This window comes from Molossus molossus, unplaced genomic scaffold (genome assembly GCF_014108415.1).
Source record: "Molossus molossus isolate mMolMol1 unplaced genomic scaffold, mMolMol1.p scaffold_m16_p_1, whole genome shotgun sequence".
NCBI classification, from domain to species: Eukaryota; Metazoa; Chordata; class Mammalia; order Chiroptera; family Molossidae; genus Molossus; species Molossus molossus.
The window spans coordinates 50,587,863-50,605,113 of NW_023425344.1; the positions used below are offsets into that span (position 1 = coordinate 50,587,863).

The following is a 17,251-nucleotide window of genomic DNA, read 5'->3' on the forward strand; positions in this document are numbered from 1 at the left end:
TTATCTAATAACTATTGGTACCTCTATTCAAGTATAATAACTAGAAGAGCTTTATTCTTTTTTCTTATTTAGTACTAACTTTATGCCATACATTGTGGCCTTCATGGACTTACCTTGTATGACCTGAACAAAAATATCATGAGATAGCTTTCACTCCATATTTTGGATGAAGACATTGAGGCACCAATAGATTAAGTAACTTGCAAAATCCATATTATTTGTTCATTGCAAAGATACTATTTAAAACCAGATTTGTCTGAGTACTTGTGTTTCTACCAGTACATATCCAATGTCCACATACTAACCTGCTGAGAATTTTTAAATAAAATTTAGCTATTGCTATGGCTGGTCTGGCTGGTAGAGCATCGGCCCGCAGACCAATGAGTTGCTGGTTCAATTTCGGCCAAGAGCATGTACCTCAATTTCAGTTCATCTCCGGCCCTGGTAGGAGTTGTGAGGGAGGCAACCAATTGATGTGTCCCTCTCACATCAATGTTTCACTCTCTCTCCCTTTCTCTCCCTCTGTCTCCTTTCCACTCTGTCTGAAGATAAACAGAAAAATATTCTCAGGTGAGGATTAAAAAATGATAAGAAAGAAAGAAGAAAGAAAGAAGGAAGAAAGGAAGGAAGGAAGGAAGGAAGGAAGGAAGGAAGGAAGGAAGGAAGGAAGGAGAAGGAAGGAAAGAAGAAGGAAGAAGAAGAAAGGAAGGAGAGGAAGGAGAGAGAGAGAGAGAGAGAGAAAGAAAGAAAGAAAGAAAGAAAGAAAGAAAGAAAGAAAGAAAGAAAGAAAGAAAGAAAGAAAGAAAGAAAGAAAGAAAGAAAATTTAGCTATCGATATAGCATTTGGACTTAAATGTGCATAATCTGTTATACCTGGATTGGAGGAATGGGCACTTTTGCTGATTATAAGAAGGGGAGCTGGTCTATCAGAAGCTGTTATTCTAGTTGGAGCTTAAGAGAATGAGTACAGCGCGGCTGGTGTTGCTCAGTGGATTAAATGTGTCTCATGCACGGAGAGATCACTAGTTCAATTTAACAGTCAGGACAAATGCCTGGGATGCAAGCTCCATCCCCAGTGTTGCATGCAAGAGGAAATCCTAACCGATGTTTCTCTCTCATCGATGTTTCTATCTCTCTCCCCATCTTCTTTCCTCTCTCTCTAAAAAATCAAAGAAGTATATTAAAAATAGAGAGAATGAGTACAGTTTTGAGACATTATTAAATTGGAATAAATTAATTTGGCTGAGGGAGATCTAGGTGCTTCAACAGTAATATAGCATGTTTGATCGAGTCTGTATTTTAGGAAACATAGAGGATATAGGGTATAAATCACTGTTACAGGGAGTTGATGGAGTCAGGTCATGGATGCTTCTGAACTTGAGATATGTATTTTGCTCAAAGAAGTCATAGTAAAACTGTAGGAATAAATTTTATCTGGCAAAGAATAATTAAAATTCCTTAGGGAAAAGTGACAAGTGTAAAGAGAAATTGTCTAAGAAGAGAACATAAGAATATCCTGTTATTCAGAGACAGTAACAGCAAAAGGAAATAGGACAAAATACAGAGTATCAAGGAGAATAGAGTAGAGGGTCATGAGAGCCTTAGGAATAAATAGCTAGAAAAAAAAACAAGCAGAGGCAAAGTAAAAATGCTACACAGACATGAAATAAAATGAAACAGAGAAGAAATTTTTGGACAAATGGAGTCATTATAACTATAACCATTGAGATACACTCCAAGAGCTTAAGAAGGAAGTAATAATGAGTGAGGAATAAATAGCAACACTACTCTTCTGAGATTTTATAAGAAGAACTAAGGACACCCGTGGCATAAGATCTATGACTATAGGAACAACTGGAATCACACAAAGGTAATTTTAGGACAGAGATTTTTAGCTTAAAGAAAGTGCTCAGTAGTGAGAAATAGCTGAAACACACCAAAAGGGTGGGGAATAAGTTGACAGAGAAAGTTCCAGTAGGATCAGTGTCACAACCAAAAGAATGTACCCGTTTTTCTGAGAATGGAGTAAAGGAGGAGAAGATGAGTAAATTTAATACATACTTTGAAATTCCGGATACGAAAGTTAAAATTAAATGGTTTTACCTTTCGAGTGGGGTGCAAGATGGAGGTTTCAACAGACAGTGAGGGAAGTGAACACAGATCTGGGATATTTGGAAGAGGTAATATTTTTTTGTTACCATGGAAATAAAAATGAATAGAAAGATTCACAGTGGTGGAAATCTGTTTTTTTTTTATCCAAGTAGATTTATGCCAAGATGTTTACTGTATAATATCAAGAGAATGTTAGGCGGTAGGGACAGGGAATTGAATGTCTTTGTGTAAAATGACTTCATGAAGTGTTGATTGAGCCGGGAAGGAGGAGATGGCAATAGTTGAGTGATCGACCAGAATCCCCGAAAAGGCTTGAATGACTACAAATGAAAAAAAGGCAAACGCAGACCTAAACAAAGTGAGCAATGTCAAGAAGTACAGATTGCAGCTTTTTATCCAGATGGGAATTTTAGCATCAGAAAGAAGAGTCTTTCTGGATGATGACGAGATTCAAAGAACAGTCATACATGCAGTATATTGAAGATAGATAAACATGAAGCTTAGTGAAGGTCAACCGTGTAACACTTTCCATATTAAATGGCTGTATTTGCCCAGACCTTGCTAATTCCCAAGAAAACAACAATAAAAAATGGCAAAATTTTTGTCCCCAGGGACATCAAAACCTTCAGGGTAAACTAATCTGAGGCCTACTTGTTATGAATGTAAGAAACATTTTAATAAATCTGTAATAAGGTGTGATGGGCACAAAGGAAATGCCTAGCTTATTTTAGCTGATGCATAGAAGAGGCAAAGAGGATCTTCATGAAGACCTGAGTCCTTTGTAGGATCTTAAAGCTAGATGAAGGCTTTGACCTAAGGTAAAGAGAGAATTATGGGCTGAAAAGGAAAAAAGAATAGGGTCTAGCATATTAAAAACCAGTAACTACAACTACAGTAGTGAAACAGGGTTATGAAGTACAATGCAGGGAGCAGATGGAAATTAAAACACAGAAAGAGGAGGAGGTCCAATAATGAAGAGCAAAGTGTGCTGTGCTCCTTAGGAACATGCGTTTCATTCTCTGGATGAATTTGCTAAAAGATTTTAGGGCAGAGAGTACATCTAGAAAACCAAATAATGATTGCTAATTATGTAAACGTATTAAAATGAGATTTAGGTTTGAGTTCATATCTTTTGCAGTGAGTGAATTTTTATCAGCTAATGTTTAATGTTCATGGAAGGACAGGAGATTGGTAAGAAGAAAGGAATGAGACGCAAAGAGAGGAACAGGGTCTTGCCCCAAATCCACAATAAAGTCTGAAGCTGGTCTCAAAAGTACTTAATATATGCTTATTTACAAAAGCAATCATCAAGTTTCTTTTGGTTCTTTAGAGATAAATGTTCATAGATGTATTTGGCTGGTTGTGTTTGACACTGTTCATTTTACAATGCTCTTTTTTTCTGTACACTGTGCGTAATGGTTACATTCAGGACATAAGCACAAATAGATGTCCTTTTAAAGCAAGTAAATAAAGTATTTGCATAATTAATCATATTCCTTTATAATGTAACCTGCATCTATACCCTACTAGATATTTCAGGGAGGGGAGCCCTTCTGATTGTCATATATGTTCTATATTGCTTAGAAGAACCAAGTCAATGTCTATTGTCTATTTCAACCATTAAGCTAATATTGATTGTTGAACCATGTCTATATTAATCAAGGCAGAAGCCATGAAAGCAAATAAGCCCAGTGTCGTAGGTCCAATTAGAAAGGGCCATGGCTACTCTCAGTTGCCATAGCCATAGGCAAAAATTTATGTGATTTCTAAGAAAATAAATACAAAAATATTCATGCCCTACCCACACAACATATGGTTTCATTTTCTCGGCAAAATGCTTTACATACTGTGCAATATATACAGCATGACTATGAAAGTTTTCTCCAATTTTGAATTACATTAATCAGTATACTTATTGACTCTATTGGGCCAAAAAGTATTAGAAACCTAGATCACGAAAATGACTAGCACTACACTAGAGAAAAAGGCTTGTCCAAGAAGTAGAAAATCCAGAGACTTAACACCAGTGCCACTGACGGGGTAAGCCTCAGAACACAATGGCAAGTAGGTAGAAAAGGGGCATGTAGGAAATTCAAGATTCCCCAATGTACAACTTGAGTTGCCATTTTATAAGGTAAAATATAAATTTTATCCATTAAATTTTATAAAACAACCTTCTGGGCCCCGGCCAGTTTGGCTCAGCGGTTGAGCGTCGGCCTGCAGACCAGAGAGTCCTGGGTTCGGTTCTCGCTAGGGGCACATTCCACCAACCCTCTGTGAGGAGCAAGAAATAACCAAACAAAATGTTCTAGGACTATTTTCATAAACAGAATTTGTTCATCCAGAGCTCTTTTCCATGTTGGGTGACAGGTCTGAAATGCTCAGGCGTAAGATTTGGCTGAAGCACAAAGGTAAGAGCTGAAGCCATATAAATAACAACCTCAAGAAAGAAAGCAGTTAGGAAACCAGGATAAAGAGTATAATATAGGGGTAAAAATGTAAAAAAAATAACTGTAAGACACACTAATATCATCCACATGGTGTTCTGAAGGAGCTGTAGAGATGAGGAGACTGGAGATGTCAGAATTTGCATTATTTGTTTAGAGATAGGGCTTGGTCTAAAAATCCTCTATTTTCTGAGTAATATTTGAAGTACTGCTTAATAACTTCTAAAACATTTTCTGGGAGGAGAAAGTAAATGAACAAATAGTGTGAATTGGTATAATGATCCAGGCTTTTGAACACTATGGCACAAAACTGATTAACTCTGACAAATTATTGAATAAAAACAGATATCTTTGCCTTATTTATATAGATGGAGTATTTTAATTCTTTCCATGATATTATTAAAATATAATAAAATGATATTTTATATCTAAACTGCAGCTATTAAAATTTAATTAAGTTAATCAAGAATCATAGAATATAGAAACCTATGTCTTTCTCATAAGCCTGTCAAATTTTCTTTTTTTAAAAACTGTTGTATAAAATATGTTGTAAAATGTGTTGGTTGTCCTGGCTGGTTTGGCTCAGCAGTAGAGTGTCAGCCCGTGGACCAAAGAGTCGCAGGTTCAATTCCAGTCAGGGCACATACGTCAGTTGCGGTTCATCCCCAGCCCTGGTCTGAGTGTTGCGGGAGGCAGCCAGTTGATGTGTCCCTCTCACGTCAATGTTTCTCTCTCTCTCCCTTTCTCTCCCTCTTGCTCCCACCCATTCTATATGAAGATAAATGGAAAAATATCCTCAGGTGAGGATTAAAAAAAGAAAAAGTAAAAAATGTGTTGGTTAATAAAACTATATAGGTTTCAAGTGTACAGTTCTATAATACATCACCTGTGTATTTTACTGTGTGTTCACCACCCAACATCAAGTCTCCTTCCAACACCATTTATCCCCCATTCACCATCTGCTCACTATCCCCGCACCCTTTTCCTCTCGTAATTACCATACCGTTATCTGTGTCTGTGAGTTGTTTTTTTGTTTTGTTTTGTTTTTGCTTAATACCTTCACCTTTTTCAACTAGCCCCACAATACCCACACCCTGATACCTGTCAGTCTTTTCACTGTATTTATAAGTCTGTTTCTATTTTGTTAGTTTATTTTATTTATTACATTCTACACATAAGTGAAATCATATACTTGTCTCCTTATTTCACTTAGCACAAAATTCTCCAGGTACATCTATACTGTCACAAAAAATAAGATTTCCACCATTTTTATGACTGAGAATGTATCCATTGTGTACCACAGCTTTTTTATTCACTCACCTACTGATGAGCACTTGGGCTGCTTCCAAATCTTGGCTATTGTAAATAACACTGCAATGAACAGAGAGGTGCATATATTCTTTCAAATCAGTGTTTGGGTTCTTCAAATATTATTCCTAGAGGTGGAATAACTGGGTCATATGGCAGTTTTATTTTAATTTTTTAAGGAAATTTCATACTGTTTTCCACAGGGCCTGCACCAATCTGCATTCCCACCAGTAGTGCACTAAGGGTCCCTTTTCTCCACATCTTCTCTGGCTCTTCTTTTTTGTTGATTTATTGATGATAGACATTATTATTATTTTTTTTTTAGTCCTCACCCGAGGACTAAACCTCACACTTTTTGATATTTTGTTCAGATAGAGTGGGAGGGAGAGAGAGAGAGAAACATCGACGTAAAAGGGACACATCGAGTGGTTGCCACCCACATGACCCAACCAGGGCCGGGGACAAACTGCAACCAAGGTACGCACCCTTATCGGGAACCAAACCCGGGTCTCTCTGGACCACAGGCCGACGCTCTAACCGCTGAGCCAAACTGGCCAGGGCGATGATAGACATTTTTGACAGGTGTGAAGTGACATCTTGTGGTCTGAATTTGCATTTCTTTAGTGATTAGTAATGTTGAGCATCTTTTCATGTGTTTATTGTCCATCTGTATTCCTCTTTGGAGAAGTGTCTATTCAGGTCCTTTGACCAGTTTAAATGGATTGTTTGTGTTTTGTTTTGGAGTTTTTGTGTGTTTGTTGAGTTGTATAAGTTCTTTATAAATTTTGAATGTAAACTCCTTAAGAGATGTATTAGTGGTGAATGTTATTTCATTCAGTGGGTTATTTTTTCATTTTTTGTAGTTTCCGTGCTGTGCAAAAATTTTGTTGTTTGATATAGCTCGAGTTCTTTTGTTTCCCTTGACAAGGCAATATAATAGAAAAAAATATTGCTATGAGAAATGTCAGATTTTGCTGTCTGTCTTTTCTTCTAGGATTCTCATGGTATCAAGTCTTACATTTAAGTTTTTAATCCATTGTGTGTGTGTGTGTGTGTGTGTGTGTGTGTGTGTGTGTGTGTGGTAAAAGAAGGTGGTCTAGTTTCATTTCTTTTTGTACCTGTCTTTCCAATTCTCCCAACACCATTTAGTGAATAGACTGTCTTTACCCCATTTCTTGTCTCTTTTATCAAATATTATATGTTCATAAAGGCATGAGTTTATTTCTGGGCTCTCTATTCTGTTCCTTTGATCTATATATCTGTTTTTACGACACTATCATGCTGTTTTTATTGTTATGGCCTTGTCTTATACAGTCTGATAAAAGGTAGAGGTGATTTCACCAACGTTGTTCTTCTCTCTCAAGATTGCTGTAGCCGTTTAGGGTCTTTCTTGGTTCCGTGAAATATGCCACTGGTATCTTAATAGGCATTGCACTGTATCTGTAGATTGCTTGGGGTTATATGGACATTTTATTGATGTTAATTCTTCCTATCCATAAAGCTGATATATGTTTCCACCTATTTGTACTCTCCTTACTTCATTTATTTCCTTAGTTTTCCAAATACAGTTCTTTTACATCCTTGGTTAAATTTATTACTAGGTTTGTTTGTTTTAGTTTGTTTCTTTGCAATTGTGAATGGGATTGCTGTCTTAGTTTCCCTTTCTGATAGTTCATTATTGCTGTATATAAATACAACTGATTTCTGTGCATGTGTTATATATCCTGCCTGCTACATGACTGAATTTGTTAGTAAGTTCTAGCAGGTTATTGGTGGAATCTTTATGGTTCTCCATATAAAGTAACATGTCATGAGAAAATAATGGCAGTTTTACTTCTTCCTTTCCAATTTGGATACTTTTATTTTTCCTTTAAGCCTGATGGCTGTGACTAGGACATCCAGTACTATGTTGAATACAAATGGTGAAAGTGGACATCCCTGTCTTGTTCCTGATCTTAAGGGAAACACTTTTAGTTTTTTCCTATTGAGTATGATGTTGGCTGTGGGTTTGTCATATTTTGGCCTTTATTATTCTGAGGTATGTTCCCTGCATTTCTACTATGCCGAAAGTTTTTATTATAAATGGATGTGGGATTTTATAAAATAATTTTTTCTGCATCTATTAATATGATTGTGTAATTTTTATTCTTTATTTTGTTTGGTGTATCATGTTTCTTGATTTGCATATATTGTACCAATCTTGCATCCCCAGAATAAATCCTACTGATCATGTTGTATGATTCTATTAATTTATTGCTGAATCTTGTTAGCTATTTTATTTTTTATTTTTGCAGATTGTGCTCACCAGGGATATTGACTTAAAATTTTCTTTCTTTGTACTATATTTAACTGGTTTTGGAATGAGGATTATACTGGCCATGTAAAATTGGCTTGGGAGTCTTTCATCCTAATGGGTTTTTTGAAAAGAATAGGTGTTAGTTCTTCTTGAATATTTGCCAAAATTTACCTTAGAAGCCATCCAGTCCAGGAGCTTTGTTTGTTGGGAGGTTTTTATTATTATTACTGCTTCAATTTCACTAGTTGCAATCTGTTATTCAGATTCTCTGAGTTTTCCTGATTCAGTTTTGGAGGATTGTCTGTTTAAAGGAATTTATCCATTTTGTCCAGATTGTCCCAAATTTGTGGACATATAGTCGTTTGTAATATTCTTCTACAATCCCTTGTATTTCTGTGGAGTCCATTTTTATTTCTCTTTCTTTTCTGATTTTATTTGTTTGGGTCCTACCTCTTTTTTTATTGAGGAGTGTAGTTAAAGGTCTGTCAATCTGGTTTATCTTTATAAGAACCAGCTCTTCATTTAATTGATGTTCTACATTTTTTAATTTAGACTTCATTTTATTTATTTCTGCTCTGATCTTTATTATTTCCTCCCTTCTACTCATTTAGGGATTTTTTGGTTGTTGATGTTTTTTCAATGACTTTAAATATAAAGTTAGATTATTTAGTAGAAAATTTTCTTGTTTTTGAGATGGACCTGTAATGCTATGAATTTCCCTTTTAGGACTGTTTTTACTGTGTCCCATAGATTTTGGGTTGTTACGTTCTCATTTTAGTTCATTTCAAGGTAGCTTTTGATTTTTTTCTTGATCTCATTTTTAACCCATTCATTGTTTAGTAAAATGTTATTTAGCCTTCATGTCTGTGAGGTTTTTGTGGTTTTTTTTTTTTGTTGTTTTTTTTTTTTCTTCAGTTTTCTTCTTTTGATTGATTTCTAGTTTCTAACCATTGTGGTCAGAGAAGATGCTTGATGTGATTTCAAACTTCCTAAATTTATTGAGACTTGCTTTGTATACCAACATGTAGTCTATCCTAGAAAATGTTCCATGTGTAGTTAAAAAGAACGTACATTCTGCTGCTTTAAGGTAAAATAGTCTGAAGATACCTCTTAAATCCATCTGATCTAAAGTGTGTCCTTTAAGGCCACTATTTCCTTGTTCATTTTATGTCTAGAAGACCTGTCTAATTATGTCAATGAGGTGTTAAAATCTCTTATTATGGCTATATTACTGTCAATCTCTCCCTTTATGTCCATCTAATTTGCTTTACATTCTTAGGTGCACTTATGTTGGGTTCATAAATGTTTACAAGGCTTATATCCTATTGTTGGATTGCTTCTTTTATCATTATGTAGTGTCCTTCTTTGTCTCTTGAACTAGACTTTGTTTTAAAGTCTATATTTTTCAGATATAAGTATTGCTACTCCAGCTTTTTTTCCCATTTTATTTGCATAAAAAAATCTCTCCATCCCTTTAGTTTTAATCTGTGTGTTCCTTTTGTTCTTATGTAAGTCTCGTGTAGACAGCATATATATGGGTCTTGTTGTCTTATCCATTCAACTAAACTTATGTCTTTTGATTGGAAAATATAAGCCACATACATGTAAAGTGATTATTAACAGGTTCTTATTTATTGCCATTTTATTCTTTTAACAGTGTTTCTTTATTTCTTCTCAATATCTTCTCTCTTTTTCTCTTCTTCTTCTTCTTCTTCTTCTTCTTCTTCTTCTTCTTCTTTTCTTCTTAAAGCAGGTTCTTTAACATTTCTTGTAATACTGGTTTGGTGGTTATAAATCTAAAGGAAAAACCTTTAGCTTTTTCTTGCCTGGGAAGCTCTTTATTCCTCCTTCAATTTTAAATGATAGCTGAGTAAAGTAGTCTTGGTTGTAGGTCCCGACTTTTCATCATTTTGAATACATCATGCCAATCCCTGCAGGCAAGGGAGCTGAATCCTCAGCAGGGCATAAACTCTGCAGGGTGGTGCAAGACAAGGTCCAGAGTAAGGGACAAATGCTTTTCTTCAGACTTCACAGAGGGGATTGCTTAACCCAAGATAGTTAGCATCTGCAGTGTTGGAGAATGACTCAGCACAGGGATCCTGGCAGCTGTCCCTTCAGCTTTTTCACCATAGCCCTCCATTAGTGGTGTCCCCAATGAATTTCATTTGACAAATATTTATTGAGTGACTTATTTTTTGAGTGCCTGGCTGTAGCACTGCTCTGGATGCTGAAGACACAGCAGAGAACAAAAGAGACAAACAGCCTGCCCTCATGAAGCTTACATTATATTTGGAAATGGCAAACCAGAAGTAAAAAGACTACATATATCTTATGTGGTGATAAGTGCTCTAACAGTATAAGGCTGTCAGGTGTCAGGGCAAGGGCACAGAGACTATTTTAAATATGAGAGTTCAGAACATTTTCTTTGCTAGCATGACATTTAAGAAAAGATAAATTAAGTATGGGGATGAGCAAAGAGGGACAAAATCCCAAGTTGAAGAAATAACAAGAGCAATTTAATATATATATATATATATATATATATATATATTTGCAGTGTTTGAAAATTTTTAAGGAGACCAGCTGAATAGACAAGAAGGCATGAAATGGAAAGAACAAAATCAGGCCACAGGGAAAAGGATGTACAGATTTAAAAAGCTTAATAGGTCAAGTTTAGACTTTGGTTTGGAATGGAGGTTATTGGAAGAGGGTATAAACTTCACTTATATTTTAAAAGGAGACAAGAGATAAAGCAATGATATTGTCTTTACTTTGACCTTACAGAAACCTCCAAACCCTTGACCTTTTCATATACTTTTGGTTTGTTTGTTTGTTGCAAAAAGATATATTTCCATAGATTTTTATATAGAATGTAAGAGAGGGAGGGAGGGAGAGAGAGACAGAGAAACATCAGTGTGAGAGGGATATATCAATCGGTTGCCTTTGGCATGACCCTGACCAGAGACAGGTATCAAACTTGCAACCCGGGCACATGCCCTTGACTGGAAATCAAACCTTTGATCCTCTGGTCCCAAGGCTGATGCTATGACCACTGAGCCAAACAGGCCAGAGCACTTTTATATTCTCTGTTCACTTTAAATTTTATTTCATTGTTTTAGATCTAGGCTGTCATGTTTGTCACTTACTACATTCTGGCAATAAGTCAAATGACTTCTGTGAAACTCTGGTTTTAAGTAATCCTACTTGTTAAAATCTCAATCCTAGAAATTCCTAAAATTTACTTACACTGCTATCCCATGTAGGACACACAATTCTATAGGGAAAAAAAGTTTAATTTATGTTTTCTAAACATAGACTATAATACTGTTTACAAAATCTTTTTTTTGTTGTTGTTTTTTGGCATATACCTCTAATTCTTTCCTGTTTTAAACCATTCAAAAATAGCATTAATTTCTAAAGCATCTAATTCAACGAACCCATGTCAATTACGGAAAATAATCACCTATTTTGTAGAGAAAATGGCATTTATTTGGCATAACTGCCTTCAAATTTTTACTCTCACTCTTCTGTAAATTGATTTATGTTTGATCATATCTCTAACTTTTTCTCTCCAGCAATAAATTTCCAGTGATCCATAATTTCTAAAGATGTTGTATCACTGTGGTTTGGTTTTCATTTCCTGCATCATCCTGAGTGAGTTATTAAAAATTAGAATGTTATTTCCCATGAGCAGTATGATGATACACAAGAATAATACCTAATATTTATTTTTATCTGAAATGTGATTTATATACATTCTCATTTAATCTAGTTCCCACTTTATTATATTTATTCTAGATAAGGTAATTGCAGTTTGAGGAGATTGAGCAATCTCTAAGGTAATTTTAAAATTTTTTTCATGAATTATAAGCTTCCTTCCTGAAATTTCACCTTTTGAATTGGCTTCCACAATTCAAAACTTTCCCAGAAATTGTCCTCTCTTCTGCTGTTCTGTCCATTCAAGGAGATTATAATGAACTTCTCAATTTTTCTCCCACATTTCCTTGTTGTTATCAAAGGGTCCTGTCTTTTGCCCATTTCTTTTCTGACTCTGCAGGAATATAATACAAACTGGTTTTTAAGTTAGATAAATAAGCATCATGGGTTTTGTCTTAGACTGTAGAGCATATTTTCATTGTAGTAGAAGTGAAACAGGCAAAGGAGAAAGAGGAAGAGAAAGGTGAGAGAAATCCAGTATAAATATCAAATACCCATTTAGAGACTGCATCTTTACAGTACCATTTTAATGCCACATTGTGATAAAGCAGTCATTCTTTATTAATTTTTTCCTTATATGAAAAACACTGACATTTTCAAACAGTATGGTGTTTGGTTGTAGCTTATATGATACCTGTTCTACTTAATTATAAAATAACAGGACAAGTTCTGGTCCATCAATATTCTAAAATGACCTACTGTTCATGGAGGGTGAAACCATAAGTAACACACAAAGGCTACTGCTATGTTTAGAGTCCACCTGCTCTTATTTCCTTCTGTCACACATAATCCCCACACTTCCTATCACCTTGAAGCAGAAGGTGATGTATGGTATAATGCCTACATTTTGGTGTCTCAACCTAAAATTTGAGGGAGTTAATTGAAGATTTTAATTGTATTAGCATCAGTAAATATTTATTACCTGGCAGCTTCTTTAGTGATGTTGTAGTTTATTAGTGTCTTTGGCTCACTAGCTTACACTTTGTCCAGTAGGTTGTGAATATCATAGATGTATTAGAACAGTGACTAGTAACACAGTTTAAGAGAAATCACTGAAGAGATAAATGAAGGAAGAAAGGACATGAGGCAAGTAAGTAAGAGAGAGAGAGAAAAAGAGAAAGAAAGGAACAAAATCATTTGATATTCCAAAATAAATAAAGCAGGATTTATTTTTTTAAATCATACTTATTTTAATACTTACTGATCCTTATATAACATTTTTTCCATTGAGAATATGCTAGAGTTTGGATTTGTTTTGCACTGAGAATCAACTATCTATCTACAAGGCCTACAAATCAATAAAAGAGAATAAGAATTATTTAAATTGAATTGGATTCTATTTGCCTTAATAAAACATTAATAATGTTTTGTTTACCACCTAGAGAATAACAATTACTAATGCAGTTGTTTAAATATATCAGAGAAGTCTCACCTAACAAATATTTCCTTAAAACACCTGATCGAGTCTATAGATGCATAATGTGCTTATGAGTCGATTATGTAGTTTATCAAAATTTGTGGTACACAAAGAATCACCTGGAGATATTGATAAAGTCAGATTGCTGCTGCACCTCCTATATTCTGGTTCACATGCCTGGAGAGAGGGCCTATGAATTTGTATTTCCATCAAGCTCTCAGGTGATGATGACTCTGATGGTCACATGAACCATGTTTTGAGTAACAATAGACTCAGATACAAAATATACCTAAACTTTAAATGTAGCATTTTGTCTTTTTAGTCCTGAGTACATTACATTATCCAAACAGTAACAAAGAGCTAAATTTTTATATAAATTTTCCTAGGGATTTAGTGAAAACTAATCTTTCTTCTTGTCTAGTGGAATCATGTTAAAATATGGCTCCCAAGGAGGATATGAGCCCCTAAAGACACAGAGGAAGTAAATTCAACACCAAAACATAATGCATCCAGTTACTGAGAGACATAGAGGACTGGGTTTCTATGTTCACTAGAATTGTTTTATTATCTAATACTCAATAGATTATTGCATTTTGGAAAATATTTGAGTATACTTAAGACTTAAAATATTCTAGAGTCAGTAGAGTAAATGTACATTTTAATAATTTGTAGGAGACACATTAGAGAAAGCAATGACTTCAATTTTATTATGTAGTTCTCATACATTCAAAACCAGTAAAATTTGGTAAGATAGTACCATTTGGGGCACAGTGTTTTTTCATCTTGGACAGGTGTTTGTTGAAATAGGCCACCTGTCATTCTATAGAAACACTTTTACCATTTCAATTCATTTCTTCGCGTGCTTCACTGCACCATACTTTTTTCGCTCTTATTCTTGCATGCCTAGACAAACACTGGATTAACATGTGATGGGTGCAATCATTTCCTGGTCACTCTGCTTCACAATCTTCTATTGTAAAGCTTAAGTCTATTTTTAGTATCTTTGGGGACAGATTTTGGGCATTATATTTAGTTCTATAATATGATCTCATAACTGACATGATTTAGGAAAACAAACGGAGGATTTCAGTGTATATAAATACACCAGTCCTCTAGGAAGGCACACCATCTCATAGGGCTTCGAAATTTCAGCTTCTCCAACTCTTCTGATCTTGGGTGAAAGGTAATATGTTCATGGACAATCTAATATGATGTCTTATTCTAATTTTTGTTCGCTAAAATAAGCTGTATTTCATTTTTTAAATATATATTTTTTATTGATAATTTCTCATAGAAAACAATTTTAAGACATGATGGTTCTGTGTCAGGATTTGAATTTGAGGACAGGATTGTAATACCTCTAAACTGACAGCAAGCATTTTACCAAAAGAATGATATGGAACAAGGGGGATATACACTCCATATTTCTGTTGGTGGGGTGTCCTGGATGTCTTTTTATTTCCTTGACTAAATATATAATATCCATTGTGTGGATAGTTTTTCTTTTAACTCAAAAGTCAAGGTTATCTTTTATAAGAAAATTATCTCCTGAGTAATATAAACTCTCTTTTTACAAATGTGCATATTATTTAAAAAATATCATTAACCTTCACCAAAGTTATTAGGTTACCATAATGAATTCATTTTCCATTACATTCAGTGTTTTTTTTTATAATATAGTTTCTTATTTTCTGCATGATTTAGCACTGCTAACAGACTATTTTGTTTTATTCTTTTATTTAACATACTTTTATTTTATGTGTGATTTGGCTGAAAAAGTTTTTATACTATATCAATCTTTTATCATCAGGTTTTTTTATTATTATTCTTTCAAAGATCCTAAATTGTCCATCTGAGTATCTATCAGTAGAAGATCAGTTTCTGTGAAATTCTCTTAATCCTCTACCTTCCATAAAATTGGAGGTATGAACAACACTAAAGCTGAATCCTTGTTTGTATCATAACATGACTGAATGTTTGATGTAGTAGATTATTAAAAAAAAAAAAAACTTAATCAAGAAATATATGATTTTCTCAATTTTTCCAATGACACAGTCCTGAGTTTAAACCAATGAGGCAAAATCAGTGTATAAGGAACAAGGGAAATATAATCAGTCACATACTGTGCTTCATATGTTAGTTATTTAGAGTTAGTAGGCAAACAAATAGTATCTTCTATAATCGGGAAAAAAAAAATGTTACTCTACTTTTCTATTAAAATTCAGGGGGGAAATGCTTTTACTCATTATTTACCTTCCAGTTTGAAAATGTGTTTATTTAGAAGTCCATAACTAAGAAATAAATAATCTCCTTTATTTCTTATACAACAGCAACAGAACTGAGCTCATTTGTATATACTGAATCACAAAAACATCTCAGAGTCCCGCATTAGGGTAATTTCATTGAATAGATTATTTAGAGACTAAAAAATTTTTCAAATTGTACTTCTCAATGTATCTACAAATATTTTCCCTGAAACTTTTTTGAACTTGAGTTTTCTCTATCCATTATTATTAATTTTTTAATACTAGGTTTATACCACTTCCATCATTCTCAAGCCAGATACCTGACTGATTTTTGCTAACCTAATATTTCTTTAAACCCTACCTTAATCATAACCCCAAATATCACTATGTAAGGCCCCTATAATATCACAATGATCTAAATGGTCAGCTTGTCTCCATTCTTGTTCTTCTTACCTGGTGAACTATTTCATTTCTATATGCTGTCTTCTCTCTCATTTTTGTTTCTTTTAAAAATTCTCTTTACTTATTCTATATCATCTCTCTTCTCTTACTCTATATAATCTAACACAAGCTTTACCTATTTATTTTCCTTAATATTCCCCCCACCCATTCATCAGTGCCGTCTTGGCCTGCTGGGATTGGTGTAACAAAATGAAACTATAACCATACGCTGTTTGGAGTGAGGGGAAGCTTTGCAAGGGAGCAAATGCTCCAGATGTTTGGACGCAGTCCCATTTATTTGCAGATTGCTACCCGCAGGTTACGAGCAGATTTATGTAAATTATTTCTTTGAGATGGCGTTTCTGCAAAACCATACACCCTAGCTTTGTCTCTTGCTTTTTATAGGAAGAGACTTTGAAGCCAAAAGATAACAAACCTTATTCACATGCAAATGAAGCACTCAATGCACCTGGGTGGACCAGGTTTCTGAGAATGCATTAACACAAGGTTGAGAGTGCATTAACACAAGGTTACAAATGTCCATCTTCCAACCCCTCAACCCCATACATCAGTCTGTTTAAGATGTCCATTTTGTCTGGATTTTGATACTTCAGTATTTCTACACCACAGCATTTATCTTTACTTATCAATGTCCCCTCCAGATTCCTGTGTTCCCGATGTCAGGAGATGTGGTTCAATACCCCTTGTATTTCAGACTGTTTCACAAAGCTTAGGGTGATGGTTTGATCAATGAATGGTGTGAAAGTGTGGGAATGAAGGTGGTACTGACCTCTTACCTGTGCTTCACAGGACTTAGCCATTATGAAGATCTTTGTCCTCTTCGCCTGTATCATGTCTCTCATGGTTGCCATGATTGTAAGTATATCGGGAAATGTTGAGGACTATCTTCTCAGTAACTATTCAGACATTGTCTATTATTTCTTGTGTTCTGGACCACATTTGCATTTCTCAAACATGGCTTTATCAGTTTTAATGGTTTTGTGTGGGATGTTTTGTAAAATAACCTACATCTGTAAGTTAAGGACTTAGAATAAATCTTTTGTATACACACACAGAGACACTAAGCACACACAGAAATACAAGTGCAAAAAAGAAAAACATTCAAGAAGAACAAAAAAAAAAAAATCATCTTAACACCAGAATGTATCTGTGTAATTGATATTTAAATTACATATGTTTTCAGCAACTTAAAACATATCTGGTGTTGAGCCAATCCAAATTATAACTTCTCAATTTCACTCTCTTG

The 17,251-nt window shown here is 34.6% G+C and overlaps 1 protein-coding gene across 1 annotated transcript in view; it reads right to left on the reverse strand.

Annotated features, from left to right (window-relative positions):
* LOC118625381 (beta-casein-like) overlaps nucleotides 1-16,805 on the reverse strand; it is a 36,853-nt gene extending 20,048 nt beyond the window's left edge. Inside the window, exon 1 of the mRNA XM_036254367.1 lies at nucleotides 16,782-16,805. Coding sequence (XP_036110260.1) covers nucleotides 16,782-16,805 — 24 coding nt within the window. The remainder of the gene's footprint in view (nucleotides 1-16,781) is intronic.
* Between the last annotated feature and the right edge of the window lie 446 nt (nucleotides 16,806-17,251).